A 27,502-nucleotide genomic window follows, 5' to 3' on the forward strand; every position below is an offset into this window, starting at 1 on the left:
AAGCTAGCGAAAGTAAATTCTTGTTTTTCCATGCATTCCAACTTTCATTCGTTGGGCCAGTTAATTAATGATACAAGAATAAATATATTAACAATTCAAAACAATGTACGCAGCTACTCACGTTGGTACTAGTTTATCACCTTGCTCTTTATTTACACATTTCAGAACTACTTTATTACATTTATGGTCTAAACAAAGCATCCCCTGATTTAATTCCACTAGCACTAGTTTAGTTACCAAAAGAAATGCTCCTCTGCTACTAACAATAAAAAAACTACTCTATTTATTTACGTATCTCGCTATGCCCAGCTCTAACGAACCATCTTCTAAAAGGTAATTATTTAAGAGTAATTAAAACACGATATAACGCATAAGATTTATTGTTCAAAGTAAAAATAAATGCCATACACACAAGCACAAGCTGTTGGCCCACTATTCTACAAACGGACAACATAGATTCACATCAAATGCACCGTAGCGAACGGATGTTCAGCTAAACCGCGCGTCATTAATTGTTGCTTCTTAATTAAACAAGCTATATTTACTTTAATATCTAGGAAGAATAATAAAAAAACTAGATATGAATGTTATAGTCTTGTAGGTATAATGAGATGGTATATGTGTACCTAAGTAAGATGGTAGTTTAGGTATGGAGTGAAAACCCAGTTTTGTTTGACCTTTACCCTTTTTGCAAAACAATGTTTAATCTTTCTTAGTTATTTCATTATATATTATGCTTGAATTTATTTATTAAAAGAATGATAGCGCCGTTATAATTAAGAGATCATTTGAATATATTGCATCTGATGACGCAGGTTGATATTATCAATCCGTGTCTTAATAAAAATTGATGTTAATAGATAGCGGTAAGCAATTAAAGCGTTTTAAAATATCTTGAGTAAATAAAATGTTGTTTAGAATACACAGCGAAAAGTATCGATCTGATGCAATCAGTTATTGTTATTACACGAACAAAATTAAGCACAAATAAGCAACTCACATGTAACTCTTCAGATGCACACCAGAAGACCACGAACCTGGAAATATTCAAATATTAACAAAAAGTCTAGTTGAATTGAAAATTCTCAGTAGTAGGTAATCAATACTCTTCCCTCGTTTCCTCGTTCATATAGTAGTCCTAATCAACAGTCAATTAAAATTTCATACCAGCAAAAACCGCTTTCAATTCCCTCAGATGATATATTTTTCATTCACAATATCTTCGCTTTGAAAACTGAACAATGCAGTCGCACAAGCAAAATAACTCAATAAACCAATCAAGAATTCAATCCAGCATTAATTGAAAGAAAATCAAATTAGACATACCTTTTCTAGGCCCAAGCAATTAAGTGATCGCTGTGTCATTAAGTACTTAAGACAAGCGTGAGAAGCTAGAGAATGTAGCCCATTGAGACGAGGCGTTATTCGCTTCAGTTTCCACGAGACACATCAACTTTACTGGGAAAGGTAGCTGAGGGGACAAAGCCAGCGGATGGGAAAGATGCGAGATTGGACCTAATTTTATGTGATCGATTGACGAGTGAGCACTCAAGTTTGTGGTACGTGCTCCATCAAATCGAAGCGCAATCGATCGAGCCAGAGGGATATGTAGAACCAATCATTGATCAACGTCCTAAGGGGGTGCATTAGTAGAAGATGATAAAGAGTTTGTTGGTATTCTTTTAAATAAGTACCTTTCTTTAGTGGGCATGTGTCAATATAATGATAACATATTTACCCAGGATGCCACACGACTGCTTGCAGTGCAAAATCCTTTTGCCTAGAATCGAGTGCTATGTGATGATTACTCTTGTAACATTTCTCCATTTCATTGAACACCCAAAGCATAAATTAACGGTACATAATATCTTATTGTATACAAGTTTAATGAAGTATTGGAGAGCGTTTACCATTGCTATTCTGGCTCACACATAAAACTTCATTGTGCTGTTAGCCTTTTTGCTAGACAGACCACCCAAGCATTGACGATAGGTACCTACAGGCTTTGCTGTGGTTTTCTAGACTCTTGATCATACCTTTTGCTAAAGTTTGAATATTGAACCTACCATCCAGTGCATTTTACCTGACCAAAAGTCGCTTGGGCTCTGATATCCAACAAGTTACCTGGAACAATACCAAAAATAATGTTTAGCAACAAATTCATATAAGTACATAATAGATAAGCTCTTTCTTATCCTATCATTTTCAAAGGTATGCTCCTGTGGCCGTTAGATAATTAACATGTCCGTTGCACCAAGGAATGTCAAACATTGAATGCCAGCAGGGTGTTGTAGGTTCGGTAACCGAATGTCCTTGACAAGGTCCAGTCGGGAACGGTCCGTGCAATGGGATGGGAACAGGTTGGACACACGGACAGGCAGACCGACTAGCACAGTTAGCCGCTGCCACCATAACTGGGTCATCATATATATATAGTGAAGTTCAAGGCGCAACACTCATTGCAAGTTTAACTCTCGCACAGGCAACACGCACTTTCACCGGTGACGATATAGCTACCTCGTGGAAGATAACGTGATTCAGTGTTAGTGATATACCTCCCAGAACGAGATAAGGTAAGGTTTTAAGAGTCCCTTAGGACAGTGGAAATAATGAAGTGTTCGTGTCTGGAATCGTGTGAAAGTTGGAGGACGCTGATGATTGCAAGTGACCACGTGATAGAATAGATAAGGTGTTTCACAAGTGATTTTGGTGATACAAAATGTTTGTTTATATTTTAATGAAAGGCTTAAATCAATTTAGTGATTACAGTAAAAAAATATTAGAGTTGTGTAGTGAATAAACAAATTGATATATGAAGTATCAAATTTTTTTGTGAAATATTTTTTGAATGACAGATATGTTATAATAATTAAAGCTAGTTATATTAGTTTTTGCATAAATATTTTAATTCAAATGCAAACGTTTGTATATATTTTTCAAGTATGTATATTAATTAGTATCTAATGCTCTGCTATTAAGTTGTAATTTAAGATGATGAAGAAAAATTTTAGATAGACATTTTTTTTACATAAGTTAATAACTGATTACTTCAAAGCCTTAATTGTAATTTACCATTGATTTATAGAAATAGCTACTTTTGCAACATTTACGATATTTTACAGCCAGCACTTTCTTATTTTAAGCTAAGAGCTTAAAATAAGAAAGTGCATATCCTTAAAACTATGACTTTTACAGCAACTATAAAATCTGGAAATTAAAGCTTTAAACCTTTTTCTGGACCATAGTAAGTTAAAAGATTAATGAACCTGCTTGAATTTGAATTTAAAATAAACAAACAAAACACCCACCAAATCAATTCACAAATGACGGAACAATGAATTTATCAGTCACGAACATTTCACACTCGTTATGAACTTCCACACGGCATATTATTTTCACTGTCCGCTTTAGTCATGTAAATATAAACCTTCGCTTTCTAAAATGTGAAAATGTTCACATAATGCGTTCCAACCCTGAATTCGTCGCGGGGAATCTAAAGAATACAGAGAGACAAAACATTCTTGAGCGGCTAATTTGACGTAACAATGATGCGAGGCGCATTGAAAAATAACGTTTTACAAAGAGATTTTCCAACGGTATTTTTTGCTCGTAACATGTTGGATTTACGATAGATAGTCGCGTTGCTAATGATAATCAATTTTAAATTCTCATCCGGTGGCTCGTTTAATTGCTCTATTCTTCAAATAGAGCGAATCAATCCATTTACTCTGGTCGAACATTCAAGTTCATTTAGGAATAGCAAGGGTATTTTAATTATAATTTCATGATAGATTAATATTTTCTCATTTATGTAAAAGGAGTTTTTAAAATTTTTACTTTATTAGAAAATTTATAAACCAGCAACATTTCTCTACCTTCCATAAAAGTTTGTAAACAAAAGATGAGATCTTGACGCTTGACGAGTGTTATGATACTTGTGACAGGTTCTTAAGTAATTAAAAGTCTTGAAACGTGCGCGGGCGCGTGTTGAAAGTGGCGAGGAAAGCTGCTGCGATCGGAATGGCCAATAATCCGCTTGCGTGCCGGCTGCCCGGTCCCATCGCCGCGTTTCTCGATCTAACATAAACACGAGTACCTACTAGAACGTGATTATGTATTCCCAGAAATTGATAATGTTATGTCATCATGCAAATATCGTGGCCATTTCGATGGGTATCTTTTTAGAAAAATGCACAATATTAGTTTGTTACCGCCGTCCATTACCCGGGCTGAAGTTTCATATTTTATGTTGCGCTCTAAAATATGTCTTCACGTGGAAAACTAAGAAAATAAGCACGGCCAAATTATCATGTTATTCCATTGCTGACATATTTTTTTCATATCGTTACCTAACAAACAAATGCTGAAAGCTACAAACAACATCCTAGTCGCGACGATAAACCATCGCTGTCGTCATCTTGAAGCGAGACTTCCGAAATGCTCGATACACTCATGTCCAAAAAACTTTAAAGTGAAAGTTGTTTCGGCGGACGTGAGAGGCAAACTCGTCATTCACCGGCAACGTTGGGTAATCGAAAAGATTTTAAAACGTAAATTATGTACCTACTGACACCTTGCCCGCGGCCTTCGGCGGTCCCTTTCGGATGCGCGGAGAAATTTCTTTCTCTTATTATTTTTGTTCTTATTAAATTCTTTGGAATGTTTGGACATAATCTTTTTAGGTACGTGATAAGATACAATCTTAAATGAGGTATACAAATTCTTATTTATCATGTAAGTAGGGTCAAATATTTCGCTTGTTAGTTTAGTACACAGACACAATGCGGAACATACCAAACAGGTGGCTACCTACATGATTTAAATGTGAAACGGTGATTGACACGATTGAAGTGTTAAAGTAGGCGTCGACCCAAATTGAACATGTGCATCTTGAATCAGGTGTACCGTACGATTGATCCGCATCGAGAACTCGGTAACGGTGTGTAACGCGCCTACGGATCACTTTGTGGAACATCACTGGTACTTTATCATTACAGCTAGAAGTAATCAATCGCGAGAACCGATGATGCGACTCTATCGTATCAAGTGTAACGTTAGTTGGTGAAACTGATGTTAAACATAACTGTCCAACTATGGACGTATGGACCATGCTCCGATTTGAGAAATATCATTGACATAACACTTCACTGTTTAGGTAGGTTATCAAAAAAGGGTCAAGCTTCTTACTAATTTAATTTGATGTTGAAGGATAAAACAAACATAAATAAATTATACATACCAATCGAATAGGTAGGTACAAAAATTCAGTTTTAATTTGAAAAAATCATCAATAAAAAATATAATAGGTAACGTAACTATTATATAAATTAAAAATACAGTCAGATACCTAGTTTCAACGGTAATATTCATTCGTATTTATTACAACTGAATACATTTCAGTCCATGCTCATATCCGCGTACAAACACGCACGGTCTTACGGATGGTTTTAGAAAGCGGATTGCATGCTGGCGGTCACTCAGCGAAAAAGCCGAAAAAACATTGAAGATGAAAACAAGGATAAGAGATGCTCTGGCAAAAACTTTCTTGCTCTTAAATATAGAAGCAGGAAAACCAAGAAAACTGTACATGCAAGTTTTTCAAACAATACTCGCATGTACGTCGAGACGTTACAAAAGAAAATCTCACGTCTCGGCACGCACAAGAGGAAAATTGCCAAACGGCTGGTGAAATTTGCGATTCTCATTTTTCCACGGTGAATTTCCGATGAAAGTTGGGAGCCAGTTGGTCACAACGTAATAGCAGGTCTGAGTCCTCGCTCCGAAATTAGAAAAACGTTAACCTTGCACGGCAATGGAACACACGCGACCGGACCGAGTTGCTTTCACCCATCGCCATGTATGCCGCGCCTTGCGCCAGCCGTTCTGCGTTACCAGACAGTATCATTTACCTGATATTCTATGAAATATTCTCAGATCAAAGAAATAGGAAATATTTATATTTATATAAGTATTTAATAGTTTAATGGAATATTTATCTAACAGTCAATTCTTCAGTTTATTCATAAACCTCTTTCAGCTTTTGGCAACTGTGTCTTCTTCTCATGGTATAAAATTCAAATTTCCTTTAAAAACAAAAACGTATTGCGTATGTCAATAAAAACTCTTTTAAAATAAGTCACGAAAAATTTTATGGATTTTAATTATAGAGTTCTACTTATAGCAGGTAGATACACACCTGCTTATTAGGTATTATTTGTGTAAGAGTTCTTATCTTTATTAGTTTATGCAAATGTAGGTCGGTCCAAGCGTGAAGATCCGCGACGATCGAAAGTGAGGCTGAGTTTCTCGTGCGTTGCAAAGCTAAGTTCAGTAACCCGCGCCAGCCCAGGGTTACTGGGTTAAGGGGTCAAGACACCTTCAAAACGATCAATAAGTTAATCGATATAACATACCTTAACACCAAAACAATAAACGACGCGATAAGAAAACGAAATCTCTTTTTAAAGTAGTTCTCAATGAGAAAATCAACTTTCCCGACAAAAGTTTTGAAAACGGATTTACGCCGTTTTGACACTTGTTACATATGGATAGTTATTGACGACGCCTGGACGAAGTCATTACATAAATAGCATCATGTATGTAGCGGTTTACCAGCATATAGCGGCAACAAAGCATACATAAAACATAAGTGATGACGGCGCAAGTCTTGCGACAGCAAATTTCTCCAGAGAGAATCTCGACGGACCCGCTGTCACCGGCGACCGGTGCGCCCGCGCTCCTCTGTTTTACCACGATATAAACATACGTATGTAACTCGTTTCTTCGACTGGTCAACGACAAACTCAGAACTAAAATAATCCCGTGTAAAAACATGAAACTTCCAACTTCTATTTTCCTGGCCGTCGCCGTGATATAATTTTTGTAAAGTGAAACCGGAAGTCGTAGCAGGTGCTAATGCTTTTTTATCGGTCAAAGAAAGTAGACCGTTTGACATTCCGTGCATGGTGAACTGTTAAAATTTGCGTCAATTTATATAACTAGCACCTTATTAAGTAGGTGGGCACCATGGTAAGAGGTGACATCCAAAGAACAGTTACAAAGACCGGGTCACCTGCATTCGAGGGCTGTCGGACATGCGAGTAACACACTTCTACACCGGATGGCAGGCTTGGACTAGCCGGCTAGCCCTAATGCCTTAACGTACAACTACCCAAAATGATGGAATTAATAATTCGTTCTACCTTTTATTCTTTTAGAACAGAACTACATTGCATGTACGTAACCATAAACTCGGTAGGTAATACCTATTAGGTATTTATACCATATTTTTTGTAGCTGAACACTTGTGTAAATTACGCAAAGCGACGATAATAAAAAATATCGAATACCTACTTAAAAAAGGTATTTAAATTAAAACGCGTCGGTTAATTAATCGTATTTAAAAAGAGATAAAAGCAAACGTCCTCTAATTAATGACGCAGGCATCCTCGTAAAAATACAGAGAAGGCGACGTTAGGGGCTACTTTCTAAGCAAGTCTCAAAGCAGCAATCAATTCGCGCGAATCACTCATCAGAACACTTTCTAATCGACGTCCATTGCGCGAGAGCACAATTAAATTTATTCTCAGCAACGTTTATTTTGAAACAATTACGCGTTAAGAAATTAAGGTTCAAGTAACGTTAAGTATAATGCTTTGAAGATTACTTACTAGCATTTTCTTTGTCAACAGATGCATCACACCGTAACGGGATGGGCGCTGCTGGCGCTAATAAGTTCATCGGCCATTCTCCATACGCTGGCCTATCCTCAGCAAGTCCCTCTTATTTCACAGGTATGGTTTAATCTCTACTTACCAAAATATTTCATACTTACCTATGTCCACTTTAATGAAAGCAAAATGTTCACAGACTCCGGATGATCAAAACTTTTGACCTAAGGATCGCTCATTTGACTTACCATTCTTATTTTCAGGCTACGAGTAGCGTGCGGACACATAATCCGCAATATTACAGCAACTCGTTACCAATGCCCCAGCAAGTACAAGCAGAAGAGCGTAAATTCGCCGAGAAGTCCAACGCCCTCAAGAAGGTTGCTTTGGACGACATTGATGAAATTCAGACTAACTCTATCTCCGACGGAGGCTTCTCCTGGTCAAACATGCTCGGTAAGTAGCAAATAAACAAAACGCTTTTAGGTAGCATAATGCTCTGAAGACTTTATTTGTGTAGTCTTGAATGATATTTATTAATAATGCGATTGATATAACTATTACAGGTATGCTTATGCAAATGATTTTCAACCCGGGCACGACAGGACCTAACAAGAGCGACAGCATCGACACCGATTCAGTTTCGCCATCACCTTGGGCCAACTTACTATCAATGGGTCTTAAGATCCTTACTGCCATTCTCGGAGGGGGAGCATCAAGCGATGGTATTGACAAAGTAGACAACGGCTCATCTCCAATGCAGGTACATAAAAGTATAAAATTAATTTGGTAAAATTCCTTCCAACACGAAAAATCATAAAACCCATATCCATCACGAAAGCTTCAGGTCTGAAGAAACCGTTCATGTACAAAACAAACAAATGGCAAATATAATTTATTTATCCATACCTACTGATCCACTAACATAGTTTTTTTGTAGATACTGATTGATATTTATTTAGAAGGTTAATTAAAATCACTCCAATAATGTAAAAAGCACCACGTAATTTGACCCTCACCTGTAGTAGGCATCATTTGTCAAGTAGCATAGAAGCCTTAATTCACTACAAATAACTAGTACCTTCACGTCCAGGGATCACCTCAGAGAAATCACTTTAGTATACACTTCTATCTATTATATTTTTAATCATCAAAATTCATATTTATTTTTTCCTTGAGGTCTTTCCTATCTTTGGAATGTAAATAGTAAAATTTGGTTACGGAGACGGTGTTGCTTCTCGCTTGCTTCAGGGTATATTGGCTGCGGTTCTGTCGACGGTGCTCGGTGCAAAAGATCCCGACCAGGTCGCCTCCATGGCAAAGCAGGCTGGAGAGGTACGCTACCCATCCTTCCTTCTCCCTTTATGCAATTAGTTATCTGTAAGCCATCATCTTTAGTGACGACGAATGCAAAGCAGTCTTAATATAAAACTATATAACTTCAGAATATCATGTGATTCTTTTTCAGGCTTCTATGACCCAAACATCATGTTTTAAACGTTCATTTTTTTTCTTGCAGTTCATCAACATCGTCGTAAATCTTTTGGACGCCCTGAAGACTTCATTCTCTCATAGGTCATTGGCAGCGAGATCGATGGGACGCAAAGATTCAGTCAGTGACGCAGCGCTTGCCGGCATTGCCATGTTCAAAACCTACGTAAGGTCATTCGGCACCAATGATGACAAGTGCCTGCAGAAATACGTCTGCGATGCTAACACTGAGTGCTCTGATGACATCGGCCCCAAGAGCGTGTTCTGTCAATTCGGAACGTAAGTATTCCTTTCTCTTGGTTTATTATTCTCAATCAATGCCTACAACACATACCTACATTCCGGTACTGACTCATCCGGTAGGATTATGGCTAACAGGTGAAATTATACATGCCTCCATTTATGCATTTTTAAGTGTGAAGTCATTGAAAATTAAAGCAATTAATTTCCCCGAATTCACGAAAAGCTGTGCGTGGTAGAAATTATAACAATAAATTCATAAGTAGCAAGAAAGCACACACCATTACAATTCGTTAAATGAATGAATCAATTCTATAGTCTTTAAAAGTTAATGTGAGACATTGAATCAATGATTGGACAAATACTTATTTCCATTTAATTTTTAAATATATTTTACCACCACAAAGTTCAAGAATAGAGACTAATTAAAATGTTTGATTTTCACAGTTACGCTGCAAGCTTCGTTTTGGAGAGGCAATCCGGAGGCACTTTCGATGACTTCTATGAGGCTGGTCGTCGAGGCCGTTCAGGAGTTGATTGTCGCCAAATGTATCTCCAATGCAATGAAGTTTAATGCCAACAGAAAAATCCGCCAAAACATCTTGCGTGACTTCAGAATTAGTGATAACAAATCTAATAAGTAGCTTATCGTTTCCAAAGTTTTACCTCTTGGAATTGGCATTTCTTAAATTCCGTTTCCGCAGATAATTGAAGGATATTTAAATAGTCAAAATAAGATTCGTTTTAAAGTCGGTGGGTACATTGAAGTATTATGTAAACTACTGACGCAATTAACTACGTTGGCATATTTTGCTCGAGTTATCCCATCGCTCTTATTGAAACAGCGTCAAGTATAGTGTTTAAATAATTTATTAAATTATTTATTTATTTAATTTATTTTAGGCGTAAATGTGTAAACGGTAAACTTGTCCCACATTGTTATACATTCCATGAAACCCTTAGAAGTGAGTATTGTAAAATGTTGCGTAATTGGCACATTGTTTATTGTATAAACGATGTAATATTCCGCCAGTTTCTCGATTATTGACGACTGATGTAAAAAGTTATATGTGATATAAATTAATATTTATATCACTTAATAGTTAGTATTTATGTATATTTTGTGCGACTGAGTGATTGAGGACGTCCTTGTGTGCTTGTGATTGTAAATTAATAAAAAATAATTATTATTTCTGGATTTTCTTTTAACTCTACCTGCCTCTAAAATGCATAACTCTCGACATAGATTAGCGTGATTTCTAGAAACTAACTTGGAAATACCGCTATAATAACTTCACATAAGAGACAACTGCTACACAAAGTAAGTAGAGCGTACTATGTATCATGGGTGCTTGCACATCCCGTCGTCATCAGTCAGTTAAACCTTGACATTCGTTGACACTGTGTTATAGTGAGATGACGTTGGAAAATCTTCTGTCCCAAGTGGGACTTGGAACAAAGCAACTGACTGACAGGTGAGCGATTTGCACTTTAGCATGGATTGAAGGAACAATAACGGTCAACTAAAGTTTAAATTGCCTCAAAATAAAAATATTTTTTTTAGCCTTTGAAAGACGAATGGTTTACATTTTTATTTTTTTGTTTCTTTGCTAATTATATACCCCTTAAACTCGCGTGTAGCTGCGGACAAAGTAGGCAAGGGCTGCTTTTAATTATCTGTTTAAAGTAGACAAATAATTAAGGAAATCAAAGTATATGAAATTGATCTCTTTCCTTATAATGCCTTTGACATTTTTTATTTACATCTGATTTGTATCTTCTGGTATAGATATTCAGAAATACCAGTTCACGACCACCACGTATATTATGCGTACGAGCCATCTGCCCCATCACACGGGGCTTCTGCAAAACAGTAAGTATTTTCCTAAATAAGTTAAGTGTAAACCCGCACACAAATCAATGAGACCTTACGCTCATATTTTTTTACAATTAACACGAATTGAGAGCTTGCACTAGTGATGTCAAGATGGATGAACGGAAGAGTAAAACTGCAAAAATTAGTTTTTTTTTTTTTTATAAAAATCTTTTAGGAGAAAACCAATTTTATTGTTTCTTTTTGGACGTGTCTATCGAACTCAAATTATAGTCAAGGGTCAATTAATATAAGAAAATGCAAAGTTGCAGATGATCACCAGAGCTACATCTGCGCAGGGTTTAATACAATTCCTTAAATGATTTGGATCGGGGCAAAACGCCAGCTGCGGTTCAAATAACCCCTTGACACTCGATATCTTAAAGACGCACGCCGTTGATGAAAACTTTGCGGGAGTTAAAATATTGTCTTTCAAACGGTTTTAAATACGCCTGAAATTATAAAATGACGCATCTGCAGCTCTGTTACTTTTTATGGCTTTAGTGTTTTCTGTTATTTTTATCATGATAATTTTACGTCGAAAATTATTTTGGACATCTTTTTTATTTTGGGTGCTTGATTTTGCCGAACCTGGTAATACCGGGCAAAATAGCTGTCAATCTTAGGTCGATCTTTGGGCCAAATGCAGAGCTGGCTCGATGGCTCAATACAATGTCCAAAATCGTACCGACGAGTGAAGTTTTTTTTTATATGATAATTTTCAATCTGTTCTTATAATAAGAGCTTTTATAATAATAATTCCGGCGCATCATAAAACATTTTAGTATACAATTTTTTTTTCTTTCAGCAATTATGGAGGAGGTCACAAGAGTGGCGCATCAATGTCTGCGCTCACGCTCTTAGCATTCTTGTTTTTTCTTCACATTTTGCAGCAATGCATTAAAGATCACATGACAGAAATGAGTACACCTCCTGTCATGATAATGACGGCAGGAAGAGAAGGCGATGACACACAGGCAATCACAAAATCAGCTGCTTTTAATAAAATTGATAAAACCGGAATGACAGAAACATCCGAAACACATAGAATGGATACCAGAAAGCAAAATAAAGTAAACGAAAAGAGTAGTGAAAAAAATCCGTACAATAACAATGGTTCTTCGAATAAACAACAATTAACAAAGGTTAAAACCGCTGATGATACAAAATCAGAAGACACGAAAAACAAATATGTTTTTAAAAGTTATCCAAATCGCAGTTCTTATTTTGCTGGTCTTTATAGCGCAATGGATGAAGAATAAATTAATTTTATAAAAAGTTTTGTTAAATAAAATATACACAAATTATTTTACTAAGATTTATTACGAAGTATTATTTTAAAATGTACATACTTTCTCACTTTTGATAAAATGAATAGAAAATATTATTAATTGAAATCTAAATATCTAGTTTCAATTAATAACACAATGAAAACCCCAATTATGCCCAAGAATTAAGCTCCTTAAGTTTTAAAAATACCTAACATAATAATAACTAGTTTTTATTTGCCACATACTATACCTATTTCAAAACTTCACACACTATGGTGAACTTTAATTCTTTCTTACAACACATTCGCATATGTCTAAATAAAATATGAGAACAAAGACAGTTATCTTATTCAGGACAAAGAATTAGCAGTGAAAGAAAACACATGTACCTACAGGAAATATTAAAAACCGAACACCAACGTTTTTCCTGCCAGGAGAGCATTATAATGAAACGATATTGTCGTTTAGGCAAGCTGTCCAACATTAGCATAGGGTAGTTGACTTTTTAATATTTAAAAATAAGTCAATACAAAAACAATTATTTTTTTAATACATTGTGAAATTAGGAATTTATACACCATTACAATCTATTAGGGGGAAACAGGCCGAAACAGCAAAAGAGCTCACGTAGATGACTGTGGTGATATCATCACAGTATTGGATTGCCCATGTGAAAGAACGATACTACTACTACACTCTTCATTATGTCAAATATTAACTAGCTAATATTCTTTTTTTCTGACTTGTATAAAATATTGTTTAAGTCAGACCCAGTCGAAACAGCTAGTATTTCGTAAATAGCGTTGTGTGCTCTCTGGTTGCTGATGTTCGATCTTTTCCTCATCATCATAATTGCGCAAAATGGCAGTACTACTAATAGTTTCGATAGACACTAAGTTTATCGTTTAATAAACTTTAAGCACAGACATTCTGCATACAGGTTCGTGAAATACATGCTCTCAATTTATGCAGTTACTATGAAAGATGTTACAATACTTTTAATTGAATTGATACCTATTTTGTTTTCAAATTGTTATACAACATAGATTTATTTTATTTCACTATTATTGTTATACATACTTCAAGACTGAACGAGTTACTTTATCAGGCGATAACAGCTTCTGACGAGAATGTTTTAATTGCGTCTTACACGTTCTATGTATTTTGTTTGTGTAAGCGCACTAGAGCCCATAGTCGGGTCTGTCATTCGATTCCAGTCAGTCTGGCCTACTACAAATCCAACAGCGCGCATCTTCTCTTGTTGCTTTCTTTCTTCAATGTCCGCCCATCGTACCTGTTTTAATTAGTACATGATGAAAACACTCCGTGACACGTTTGACATACACTTAAAAAATAACTCACCTTCCCAATTTTTCACTTATTAATAGTTTGACAAAATAATAGAAACGAACGTTTGGTTTGTAAAAATGCTTCAAAACGTTTAATTCTTTAGTACACTTTTGAAAATGTTTTTTTTTTTTTGTAAAATTTCGGATAAGAACGCAGCTAAATGGGCATTCAATCAAAAAGTTAAGTCATAAGTTCTCCAGAATTTTGAGTAGAGATATGGTTGTAAAATTGTTGAAAGATAAGTCGATCCGTAAAGAATCGAAAATCACCAAGCGGTGAATGTAATAATAATAACAACTTAATACAATTAAAATCCATTAAAGAATCACGTACGTCATGTTAATAAATATAGGTAGGTAAGTAGGTAATAATGATTTACGCCGCATACCTTTTGGCAGCTAATGTAACATTTGTAAAGAAGATCCGTTCGTGTTTAATCGGAAATCGGACGTAAGACGCCCAGCACATTTCCACAACCATATCACAAGCAAATGTAAACAAGTCCCAAATGATATAAAGAGAATCGCGAGTTCGGACTTTACCTGTAGCATTACACATCTAAACCCACTTCAAACAAAAGCCATATTAAGCTTAGTTAGAGGGGATGATAAAATTCTCAACATTTAATACCCGTACTGTTAATAAATTTATAGATATTAATAAGCAAAACCTAAATAGAAATACGTATTTATACTTACAGATTTCTTTCCCGGTTTTGCTGTGTTAGGAGTCCAGTCGTCTAGTTGTAGGTAGTCTTCCATGGAGAGTTGCGATGGCCGGAGAGGCTTGCTGGTGCCGTCGAGGCGGGCTGAAACAACACACAAATATTTTTAGTCCCATTATAATAACAATCTCTTATACAGACTCCGATTAACAACTCCGCGAGGTGTTACGGGTTAGTAAAATATTCCTAACCAACTTCAATATTCAACTTAAACTAAGAATAACGACATAATATATTCAACCAATAACCTACCTAGTTGCGCGGCGTCGTCCATTTTCTCCCACTTGGATGTAAATACGCTTTCAACCTGTGATGGGGCAGCATCTTACGAGTTTAGTTACAATGCTGAAATAAAACTTATTAATCCTACCCTAACCAAATGAACACAAAATAGGACATTCCATTAGAAAAATAGGTATAAATAAATACTTAAATTGTAGAATAACATAGAATACACAATGATAGGTTGTGTTGTAGTTGCATCAGGAGGATTAAACACCGTAGTTGGTTGGAGCTTGGTAATGAGGCCTCACCTCCGGTTCCTGTGCATCCTCCATTACGACTTCATCATCTGCGTCCTCCATCTGAACTTCAGTAATGGCTGCATTCTGCAGCAAAGTTGTCGCGTCCAGTTGTATGTGATGTGACGGCGTAGGAAAGAATCGAGCAGAAAGAACTTCAATATCTTCCAATTTCCTATTGTGAATATTTCTCTTAAAACACACTTGTGGGTCTAGTTCCATTGTACTAATGTACACCTATGAAAAAACAATTTAATTGATGTTACCCAAATATTGAGAATGGTCATTTTTTATTTTATTGATTAATATTATTCTACATACTTGAAAACCATTCTGCCTGGCATAGTTCCATATATCAGCATAAGACTTTAATTGATCATTCACTGCATCATAAATCAAAAATGTAAAGTAGCCATCAGTTAAACTTCTCTTGAATGCTCTCTTTAATGAATTCAGATATGTTTCTTCAGAGCTTTCATCATATTCATATTTTAGTGTTGGTTTCTTAACCTGAAAATGTGAAAAGGTAGGTAAAAGTTTTCATCAATATTATGTATAAAATATTACTTAAAGAATTGGGTTATTATTATAATCAACTCACCATTTTTCCAGTGGATGGGTCTCTTTCTTCAACTTCTCCCTCCTGCATGAAATAGTCATCAATAGACATGATCCGAACAGTACCACCATATTCTGCTTCTCTATCTCTGATTAATTTAGCCAGATACGATTTTCCGCTTCCAGGTGGACCTTAAATAAAATTATACAATACAGATTTACCTACATCAAGATTTTTTTATCTTTATTTTTTTTTCAAATTTTATAATAAGCATTTTAATATTATCACACTCACCTCTTAGGATAATAACAATTTTATCAGGTCTCATACTTCGACCAGGAGATTCTAATAAGTCATCTATCATAACAATGTGTTTTGATGATGCTGGAGTATTTGCCACACTTTCATCTTTATCCTTCGATTTTTTAATTGAATGATTAATGCTACTTTCGCTATCCCTACTCAGTCCCCTTTTACGAGAATCTCGTTCGCGACTCCTACTGCGATGCCTTATTTCATCTCTCCTAACATCCTTGCCATGATCACGGTCCCTGTAATCTCTCTCTCGGTCTCTGTAAATATCCTCACGTCTGCTGTACTTTTCGCGGTCATCTCTTCTCCTGTCCTCGTCGCGTTCATCTCGTCTTCTATCGTCATACCTGCTATCCAGTCGCCTTCTGTCCTCATAATCATCTCTAGGAGGGACTCGTGGTCGGAATTCATCTCTTAAATCTTCCCTTGGTGCTCTTCTTTCAAAATCTCTTGAATAATGATCACGACTATACCTCTCACGTGTATAATCAATTTCTTTCTCAGGTCTTCTTGGTTTTCTCGAAAATAATTCATCTACCTCTTTTTCTAAATCAAAGTCCTTCCTTTTGACATCACCATCCTTTGATTTATGATTATAATCAAACATATGAACAGGCTCAATAAAATCTCGGGCTAAAAGAGAACAAAAATGACAGATTATTTTAAAAATAAGAATCAAGTCACAAAGTTACATAAGATTTCATAACATAAGGTCCCATGAAATTAACAAACCCTTATGCATTTCCATTGAATGGTGTGTATAATAGCACTTTAAGCATTGTTATTTTAATGAGACTTTATATTTAACAAAAAAAACTTCATATAAATTAGGCCTAGACTCCACCAAAGTTGAGAAGCCACAAGCGGGAGATAATTCTTGTCTCAATTATATACGATGAATGAAATCTCCTAATTCACACATTGCCCCTCAGCTTCTGTGAATACCGCTCAGCGGTTTTTGAATTGTGGGATGGAAGCAAAGATGTGGGCTGCTTCTCACTGAGATTGAGCTGGGTCAGTACTGAACGCGATTCTGAGATGTGAGCCAAACTTCGAAGACTAACCACGGTACTCTGGAGAAACAAGATGTATGTGACATGCAGTAAGCAAAGCCTGTCTTTTCTTATCAGGTCGCGTGAAATGGGGGCGTTGATATTAAATATTAATTAGTCATCATCTCCCGAGCTTTTTCCCAACTATGTTGAGATTGGCTTCCAGTCTAACCAGATACGGCTGAGTGCTTTACAAGGAGCGACTGCCTTAAATGGATTAATTTAAATATTAATTAGTCCATTGTTTAAACTAGCAAAGAAAACAAACAACCTTAAACTGATTGGGACTCATATCGAAGTTCAATGTATGGTGACAATAGATTTATAGCGGCAAGTTCAGAATGCCTTATACAGAAGCCACTGTGTGCAAGACTAACAAATCATTAGAGTAACCAAAATTATAATGAATTTATGTTCGAGATTGGGACCTTTTGCTGTCACAATGAGAAAAAAATTGTAAGCAACAGTGACTCAGTTGAAAAAATGCATTGTAACGTCATTGGTACAAACATGCAAAATTGTTTGCTAATCTAAAAGATGGACCAACTTCCTTTTGATTTCTTTTTAGTCAACATTCAAATATCAAACGCTCACTGCACATATTTTCAGCTCTACTCTATCCAGCACAGTCCTCTGCTTGTCCGAATACCTACAGAGATGCGCCTCTGCACAGTTGTGGTAGATGGCACTATAGCTGATACACATCTTAACTCCACCTTGTTTGTCTCTGCTTTGGTGGTGGAGTCGGGGCCTTTACAAGTTTGTGGCAATAGTCATTATGACTGCTAACATATGATATTACCTTTTAATCTGAGAGGCTTGTGCTCATATTCAACAATTAGGGACGGTGTGAACAAAGGTTCATCTATCCATTGGGGGTGGATAGGCTGTTTTGCAACGGGGTTAACATTACTTTCATGGAACATTTTTCTGTCAGGAGGGCCTTGATTGAAGTCAGGTGGGCCTTGATTAAATTCATTCATGGCTGGGTGTTCTGTTATTTCTTGCATCAGAGGGCGAATTGGAGGTCTGTGTGGGTTCATGTTGGCCCGTGGAGGACCAACATGTGGAGGCCCAGCCCGCTGAGGCCCATTGTCATACGATGGTGGCATATTATTCCCACCAAACTGCACATTTCCTTCATAATTATATTGATCTTGGGACATATCATCATGCATTCTCTTTGGAGGTGGATAACTAGTATCTATTTCCCGATTTAGTTGTCCTCCATAATTTTGTCCTTGACGGTTGAAAGGCATGTTCTGTCTATTATCATATTGTTGATTATTGAAACTATTATTTTGATTATTCTGATTCCTATTCCCATGGCCATAAGGAATATTGTTTTGATTATTGTAATTATAATGTCCTGGAGCATTCATGTTTGGACCATGCATGGGAGCATTCATCTTTGAAATATTCCTATTTGGAACATTCATATTTGGAGCATTCATGTTTGGATTATTCATGTTTGGATTATTCATATTTGGAGTATTCATATTCGGAGCACTAGCTGAGTAATCTTGCGAAGATTGTCCACGAACCATGGATAGAATATTCATAATTTTCTCATCACCAAGAATATTATTGATTCCTTTGGAAATTGTTGTATAATCTGGGGCTTTGTTATGACCAGTTACTCCTGTTTGTTCTTCTGAGATATCTACAACCTCTTGGTTTACATTAGAATCATATGACTTATCAACCTCAGGTACTAAATCTAAGCCTGGAATAGATTTGTTAGATCCACTTGTAGGCAGAAAGCTAGGCGGAGGAGCAGAAAAGTTTACATTTGTTGGATAAGTATTATCACTCATGCTCTGATATGATTCAAATCTATCTTGAGGATCAATGTTTTTGTTATTATTACCCCTGTTGTATGCTGTTTTAGGCACATTATATTGATCTTGTTGATATTGGGAATTGCCATGATCTGGATATTTTTGGGTAGAACTATTTGCATAATTCTGAGATTGTTTCCCAGGAAATGCATTAACATTTGTATTATTTAGATTTGGAGGAGCAGTTGTTGTTACATTGCTTGCAGCTGTGGTGTTAGCTGGTTGAACAGGTGCAGTATTACTCAGAAGTCGGGCTCTTTTTTGTTTCATCTGCTGCCTGCGTTCCATAAGCTGAGCACGGCATGCTTCAAATTTTTGCTCATACTCTTTATAAGCCTGTTTGTCAGGGTGATTGACATTATCCCTTCTCCACTTCTCAATTTCCTCTTCCCATTTTTGAAATTGAATGTCAAAAAGCCTCTCTTCTTCAGCTAATTTCTTCAAAGCCTCAGCATTCACTGAACTTTGAGCTGCAGGAGTTTTAGTTGTTTGAGCTGCTTCTTTAACATAGGACCAATTTTGATTATTACCTGCTTGTGGATGAGTGTTTATGTTTGCATGATTGCCAGAGGTATTATTTCGATGGTTAGCTGTGGGAGCAGGCACCGGTGCGGGTTGAGAAGAGGCACTTCCATACAGCGGCTGGTTGTTCTCGTGTGGAGGCGGCGGCGGCTGGTCAGGCGGCGGAGGCGCGGGCGGGGGAGCAGTGTTCGCCGGCGGAAGAGGCGGCATCCCACCCATAGCTTGAATAGCTTGCATTTGCTCATTATACTACAAAACAACAAAGTACATTTTATTTGCCTTGTAGGTACCAAACAGAAACACATTCTGATATAAATGCTGACAATACAACTAACCTTTTCTCCAAACTGGCCCTGCCACTGAGCATACTGCTGCTGCCACTGGGTCCATTGCTGCCAGTTTTGTTGCTGCATTGCCGCCCATTGCTCGGGCGTGTACGTATTCATATTTGCCATATTCATATCAGGGGCTATGGCCATATTCGCCATACCTGAGCCCCATTGAGCCGAAGTTGGCATTTGCCAAGCCATAGTGTTAAACTACTGCTTGTCACAAAATATCAAAAACGTACTAGTTATTTCATTTAAAACAGGAATCTCGGTAAGTCTCAATATATTAAATTCTTGGATCATAAATCGCCTCTATTGTGATGAACAATGTTATCTTACACGGCGGCCATTTTGGTTTAGTACCATTGATTTCTTGCTTGACGTTAACTTGACATGCGCCAAACGCGTCTCTATATATGCTAGTGATGTTCGACGTCGACTGTCGATATCATCTGACATCGGAAAACTTTAATAACCTGTGTTTGTTTATATTATATTTTGGGACTTTGTCACTATTAAATAACACGACCCGTTTGAATTCCATTATGCAAGAAAAGGGTCTGTGCAAATATTTTTCTTAAACGTTTCTACTTAGTTATTACATTGCTCAAAATAAAACGCACCCAAAGTACAAACGTTGTAAATACATATTTAAAATCACTATCATTTTCCGCCGAATAGAACGCGGCCTCTTTGGCGCGTTGACTGAGTGACGTCTACTTCTGTGACTTCCGCAAGTTCAATATCGTTTGATTTACAAAGTTACTAAAATGATACTTAAAATATCTTCTTCTTCTTATTCTATTCTTAAAATAATGCTTTAATTGTTCTAGTAATTGCTATTATTGTATTTACATAGACTTACATGGCCAAACTGACTATGACTGCACAAACCTAACGCACCCGGCTTCACAACACGGGTGCATTTTCATTGAAATTCTCTGGTCCATTGGCGCTCCAAAGCACCCGGGTGACAACTCAGCACCCGGGTGTTTTTCATCCTGCATCATGGAATAAGACGCCCCTGTAAAGTTATTATGAGCTGTGAATATTTTCTGGCTCTATGTAGTACCTATTTTAAAATGTTTGTTTATCAATACATTTTAATAGTCAGTAGGTATGTGTAATAAAGAATCTTTAAAATGGCCAAAATGGTTTATTGAAATTATATATCTATCTAAATATATAAAAGAAAGACGTGTTAGTTACACATTTTAGAATTCAAGAATGGGTGATCTGTTTAAGCTGAAATTTAGAGGGGAGATTTTGGTCTATACGGTAGTTTGCTCTACAATCATATTGCCATCGTAAATAATTTGCAGACAATATGATTCATTATTGAATCACAGAAACGGATAAAAACGTTTATTTAAAAGAAAAAATAGTGGAATGCCACATACGCTTCAATCGTAATTGAGTTCAAGCGTGATTGGATCTCAATCGGATGTGAATCGTATGTCGCTTAAGTAAAATTAGTAGAATCGCGCCCAAGTGCCCTTTTTCTGTGTATTATGTCCTCAATGTAACAAAAGAAAATCGTTTCGTCACTCGCGCATTCCGGTTATTTCGTACTGTTTTTCCATGTTATAGTTATCGGCACGGATATTGAGCCCTTAGGCCCGATTCTCCTAATTTTACTTAAGCAACGTACGATTCACATTTGACTGCGATCCAATCCCGACTCGATTACGATTGAAGCGTATGTAGCATTCCGCTATTTTTTCTTTGAAATAAACGTTTTTATCCTTTTCTGTCATTCAATAATGGATCATTTTGTCTGCAAATGATCTACAATTGCAATATGATTGCAGAGAAAACTACCGTACCTATAGACCAAAATCACCAAAATAGCAGACCAATCGCAAACCAATCGAATGTCATTGGAATACGATTGCTCTTATATTAGTAGCAGAATGCCCGATATGGTTAAAACTACTATTGCGATCATATTGCGATTCGATTTCTATTCGATTTTGACATTATTAACTTAGCAGAATCGGGCCCCTGACCTTCACCTGCGCAGAAGCGATTTATTGGTTTATTGCCTTATGTGTACAGTGTGCAAAGCTATCCCCACTCTTCGGCCGAGAGCTCAATATCCGTGCCGGTAACTATAGTAGTGTTGTTTAGTCGTGATAGTAATATAAAAAATTTCGAACACGCTCCGCTCGCACTTATGACTTCCCTATTTATTTATTTTATTAACAATTTTATGTACACACACATCATAAGAAATAAGCCAGGAAAGAAAGAATTTACAAAGGTAATGCTTACTAAAGAAATCTCTTCCAGCATACCTGCGAAAGAACACACAAAGTTTCCATCAATTAAAATTATTGAATGGTCAAAAAACTACTGGGGCCCGATTCTCCTAATTTTACTTAAGCGACTTAGGATTCACGTTCAACTGAGATTCAATCCCGACTCAATTACGTTTGAAGCGTATTTGGCATTCCACTATTTTTTCTTTGAAATAAACGTTTTTATCCTTTTCTGTCGTTCAATAATGAATCATGTTGTCTGCAAATGATTTACGATTGAAATATGATTGTAGAGCAAACTACCGTATAGACCAAAATCACCAAAATAGCAGGGGCCCGATTCTCCTAAGTTAATAATGTCAAATCGAATAGAAATCGAATCGCAATATGATCGCAATAGCAGTTTTAACCATATCGGGCATTCTGCTACTAATAAAAGACCAATCGTATTCGATTGACATTTGATTGGTGTGCGATTGGTCTGGGGCCCGATTCTCCTAAGTTAATAATGTCAAAATCGAGTAGAAATCGAATCGCAATATGATCGCAATAGCAGTTTTAACCATATTGGGCATTCTGCTACTAATAAAATACCAATCGTATTCGATTGACATTTGATTGGTGTGCGATTGGTCTGCTATTTTGGTCCATACGGTAGTTTGCTGTACAATCATTTTGCAATCGTAAATCATTTGCAGACAAAATGATTCATTATTGAATGACAGAAAAGGATAAAAACGTTTATTTGAAAGAAAAAATAGCGGAATGCCACATACGCTTCAATCGTAATCGAGTCGGGATCGGATCTCAGTCGAATCGAGTCGAACGTGAATCGTATGACGCTTAAGTAAAATTAGGAGAATCGGGGCCCTGCTATTTTGGTGATTTTGGTCTATAAGGTAGTTTTCTCTTCAATCATGTTGCAATCGTAAATCACTTGCAGACAATATGATTCATTATTGAATGTCAGAAAAGGATAAAAACGTTTATTTCAAAGAAAAAAATAATGGAATGCCACATACGCTTCAATCGTAATCGAGTCGTGATTGAATCGCAGTCGAATGTGAATCGTATGTCGCTTAAGTAAAATGAGGAGAATCGGGCCCCAGACCAACCGCAAACCAATCAAATGTCGTTGGAATACGATTGGTCTTATATTAGTAGCAGAATGCCCGATATGGTTAAAACTGCTAATGCGATCATATTGCGATTCGATTTCTATTCATTTTTGTCCGTGGCCATGGTATCTAAAAGGCTTAATAAGGAACATGGTGGGGTTTAGTCAGTAAAAGTCTGGCACACCCTCACGCTGTATCCAGAGCGGGAGGGGTCATTTGATGATTTTCCACCTAAAAAAGATTTATACAGTAATTTATTTCAAAACACTTCAAAAACTAAAACTATAATTTAAGGAATGTCATTGTTTCAAGAAATTATTACTGGATAAGATATGTAGATTAAGAATATTCAATTGAGTATGCATGTAAAGTACAGCGATATTCTATCGATATGGTCGCCAGTGACAGACCACGAATTTGTTCAGCACATCACTACAGCGACGCCATTTTCGCGTTGGATTTGATTGTGCTCTGTGTCTTCTGTTACAAAATTTTATTTTATAAACAAATACAATTGCGTATTTTCATAAATAGTATTCAATCTAAATGCTTTCAAGTTATGTTTTGCACTAAACCGAAATGTGTCGATAAAAGTTTAGTATTCGTGGTGTTATTCTCTGCGCGGGAAATGTGACTGCGCCCAATATCAATTTGGTTACACATTATACATTACTTGTTAAATAAGACAACAGTGCAAAAGGTTATATTTTACCACAATGATTCCAAATAAAATACGAGAAAGTCGAAGAATGAAAGCTTTGAAGCTCCCAAAAAACCTGGAACGCTTATATAAAGAAGGAAAATGCCGTGAGTGTGCAGTTGTTGTTACTCGTATGGACTTTGCCAAGATACTTGGTAAATTTACGAAAGTGAAAATTCAATATGAAAGCAGTACAACACCGAAATCAAAACCCAACACTGAAATGACTTCACCAAACTCAATGTCCCGATTAAAAAGTAATGAGAATGGTATGGTCCTTATTCAAAGAAAAACATTCAATCAGAATTCATTAAAGGATAGTACAAAAAAGACAAGAGTAAGAGAATCATCACCAATTGCTACCAATATATTGAAGGAAAACAATAGGTTAAAAAAACCTGTACTAAAAGACAAAAACTCCAATTACAGTAATGAAAAGCAGAAGACTAACAATAACCTCAAACATTATGGCATTGTATTCGAGGATCCTTTGGTTAGTAACAATTGCAATAATGATGTTAATTTAAAAATAATGTTGTGTGATTTATTGGCTGAAATTGATGAAAGTATACTTCCATCTGAAGACTGGTGTATTGACTATTTTCCTAAAAAAGATGAGCCAAAGGATGACCAAGTATATGATAGAATTGCTGCTGAGTTGGAAGATCTCATGTACAATGAAAAACCGGATACGAAGGTGGAGGAAAAACCAGAAGTTACAGAGGGCAAAGTTGATGACTTTCCATCTATAATGGATATTCTGAATGATAACAGTAGTGAAAGCAAGCCTATTGACCAAAGTAGTACCCTTGAATTTAAATCTAATTTAGAATCTAGTGATGTTGAAGCTATGCTCCTCGGTAAGCCTAATACAACATGTGAAACCATGGTCCCAACACCTATGGAAGTTGATAATACTACCATGGGTAATTTGATTGAAGATGTCACTCAACTGAATACTATTCAAGATACCTTAAATAATGTTGAAGAATCTGTAGCTGTCAGTGAAGATATCTTGCCAAAGTTAGATGTATGTGATGAAGTTGAAAACCCCCACAGCCCATCCATACTTGATGAAGCTCTTCAAAAAGGAATTGAAGAACATTTACCTGCAAAACCTATTATTGAACCGAGCCTAGAAGAAGAAGAGACAAAAGAGAAACATGAAAATGCATCTGTTACTCAAACAGAGGTAAAGGAAACAGAAATTAAAGTTATGGATGCAGAAAACAAGGTAACAGAATCTGAAATAAAGGTATCGGTAACAAATATTGATACTGAAAATAGTGACTCTAATAATGATGTCAAGAGCAAAGAAAGGAACTTGTTAGCTTTGAAAGATGATATAACACATGTTATATTTAAAAAGACTAAAGGGGGTGCATGTTCTAAATCTGTTACATGTCCAAAGAATTTAAAATATTGTATTGAAATAGAAGATAAATCTGTTGAATTTTTAGGTGCACCTAAATTTATTACAAGCTTAGAAGACTTAAAAGTGCTTTTACAGATTGTAAATGAGAGTGAATTAGATAGTCTATATGTATTGCATTGAGTTATTCGACAGAATACAAAATATGTATATAATTATATATAATACCCAGTTATTCATAACAAAACCCCTAGATGAGTTGTGGCCATCAACATTTTAAAACTTAGTGCCTAAATCTTAATTGGTATGTGTTGATTAAAAGACTGTTTGTTGATACAACTCCATTGAAATATGCTAAGAGCATTAATTTCTGAAGAATTAATCTAGAAGTTACATTTTGTTAAATTGAATAGCTTGCGTTTGTGGACCTAGGTAGTGTACAAAATGTATTCAAAACTAATTACATTATCACTGCTCTGTACAGTAAAAATCCTTCAAAACTATTCTGTCTGGAATTTCGTCAGAATATGGCAAATTCTCTTTAAAAACAAAATAATCAGCATCATAACATTATGATAATGACTGAAATATTGATCAAAACTACATAATAATATGTATTGTCAATAATTATCATGAAATATAATTGCAATTTAATGATTGAAGTATTTTAGTACATTTTTTAAAATTAAATAGACATCAAATGATATCTTTCGTTATTTAAAATGGCATCTACCTAGAACTGTTTCTGCAATCAGCATCATATTATTATAAATAATTCATAAATATAGACAAAAAGCTATGCTCTTGAAGTTTCAGTTTTTCAAATAATTGTTTTGATAAAATTACCAAAATTTTCTTTATATTTAAGTGAGGCAACATTCTAAACATATATGAAAAATGGAACGCAATTTTAGTTTCACCTCTAATGCATTCGGATTTACGATAAGTAAGTTTTGGTTTCAAAGTTTATTAGGGCTCATAAAAACCTAGTTAATAGTTGGTATGTATTACCTAGATTTACTGATGCATCCGAACGCGTAAAAAATACTTAAAATATTACATTTGGCTATTCGTCATCCCAAAAGCCGCTCCATAAGAATTATTTTTGTCTGCCACGGGGGTTGTTTTTTGGCTAATTTATTTATCCCCCTTTTAACCAGGGTTGCCAGTAAAAAATATATAAAGACGTTAGTTTTTGGAAAATACACTCGGGCAGGTACTTTTTTGGTAGTCAGGAGCCAACCAGCCATGAAAAGCTAAAGATACGACAACCTCACCCACGCCGGATAATTTTTTTGACGGTAAGCTATACTCACACAATTTTGGAAACTAGAGAAGATACAAAAGATTATATTGCATTCAGCCTAGCATGGTTTTGCTACATAAGTTCTCCATTATTTTCGTATAAAAAGCAAAATAATTTAAAAAGGGTATTCAACTCGAGTGGGGTTGATTAAATAGGTACGTACGCTCTTATGTACCCATGACGTCATTTTCCACGATTAAAATATGTTATGCTCATTCGGAAATAAAATAAATCATATAATCCATTACGAATGAAAAGGGAGGTCTTCATTGTACTACAAAATCAGTACTTCATGACCGCAAAAGGATTCTATATTAGTTGATACAGAATTAAAATAAAGTGGGCCAAAACAGAATAATGGAAAATCTAATTTAGCATAATATAGCTAGCTACCCCATTATATTTCTCCTTGTAAAAACCTGAAAAAAGAATAACACTTCGTTCTCTCCATATACTGTGTGTTCGTGCCCTAAAATCCGTCTTGTCTCTGACAGATCTACATTCTTCAATCCAAATGACCTTGTCTTAACTTTTGTTTCAGCCTCAATTTTATATTTAATGTGCAAGTAACTATTGTTAAAGATTGTTTAGTATAGATCTTACGATAAAATAACTTAAAACTCGTATATGAGCCCTATATATAGCCCTATATGAGTTCTTACGAAACTTACTAACTTCAGAGATAATCTAAAGATTGTGTCTGGTCAGTTTCGATGGATTTGTGTAGAATTACACTACTTAAATTAAAATGTAACCAACAAGCGTTAAATCGATGACATATGTAATTCCCACAAACTTCAATATATTTCCCAAAATAAGTGTAGTAGAGTTAGTGTCTACAAAGTTATTACTTTAATTATATCACAAAAGGGCATCGTATTTTAACAAAAAAAAAAACTTAGATACAACGCAACCGCAAAGCAAGTTATTTCGCTCGATTGTCCAGTCTTCCCAGGCTCTCCTTCTGAGCCTAGGCTGTCTGCGATGTTA

The 27,502-nt window shown here is 35.9% G+C and overlaps 3 protein-coding genes across 6 annotated transcripts; 2 read left to right on the forward strand and 1 right to left on the reverse strand.

Moving 5' to 3' along the window:
• The first annotated feature begins 2,413 nt into the window (after positions 1-2,413).
• Positions 2,414-10,591, forward strand: LOC110378728 (uncharacterized). 2 transcript variants are annotated; one of them, XM_021338111.3, is made up of 7 exons: positions 2,414-2,573; positions 7,692-7,793; positions 7,934-8,126; positions 8,237-8,433; positions 8,922-9,005; positions 9,190-9,440; positions 9,849-10,591. In XM_021338111.3, the coding sequence occupies exons 2-7, from the start codon at positions 7,692-7,694 to the stop codon at positions 9,973-9,975; spliced, it is 954 nt and encodes a 317-aa protein (XP_021193786.1). In that variant the 5' UTR covers positions 2,414-2,573; the 3' UTR covers positions 9,976-10,591. The 2 variants fall into 2 exon arrangements, with proteins under 2 accessions (XP_021193786.1, XP_021193787.1); XM_021338112.3 differs by lacking the exon at positions 8,922-9,005.
• Positions 10,592-12,581: 1,990 nt separating this feature from the next.
• LOC110378727 (YLP motif-containing protein 1) lies at positions 12,582-20,151 on the reverse strand. Of its 3 annotated transcripts, none has more exons than XM_021338106.3 (9): positions 19,762-20,151; positions 17,866-19,675; positions 15,994-16,644; positions 15,742-15,890; positions 15,462-15,650; positions 15,153-15,377; positions 14,872-14,926; positions 14,594-14,703; positions 12,582-13,839 (listed from the first exon to the last, which is right to left on the reverse strand). In XM_021338106.3, the coding sequence occupies exons 1-9, from the start codon at positions 19,954-19,956 to the stop codon at positions 13,681-13,683; spliced, it is 3,543 nt and encodes a 1,180-aa protein (XP_021193781.3). In that variant the 5' UTR covers positions 19,957-20,151; the 3' UTR covers positions 12,582-13,680. The 3 variants fall into 3 exon arrangements, with proteins under 3 accessions (XP_021193781.3, XP_021193785.3, XP_021193783.3); XM_021338110.3 differs by having other exon boundaries at positions 19,435-19,675; positions 19,762-20,149; XM_021338108.3 differs by lacking the exon at positions 14,872-14,926 and having other exon boundaries at positions 13,698-13,839.
• Positions 20,152-23,568: 3,417 nt separating this feature from the next.
• Positions 23,569-26,006, forward strand: LOC110378736 (uncharacterized). The gene has a single exon (XM_021338121.3). The coding sequence runs from the start codon at positions 23,851-23,853 to the stop codon at positions 25,387-25,389; it is 1,539 nt and encodes a 512-aa protein (XP_021193796.3). The 5' UTR covers positions 23,569-23,850; the 3' UTR covers positions 25,390-26,006.
• Positions 26,007-27,502: the final 1,496 nt, after the last annotated feature.

This window comes from Helicoverpa armigera, chromosome 16, assembly GCF_030705265.1.
Source record: "Helicoverpa armigera isolate CAAS_96S chromosome 16, ASM3070526v1, whole genome shotgun sequence".
NCBI classification, from domain to species: domain Eukaryota; kingdom Metazoa; phylum Arthropoda; class Insecta; order Lepidoptera; family Noctuidae; genus Helicoverpa; species Helicoverpa armigera.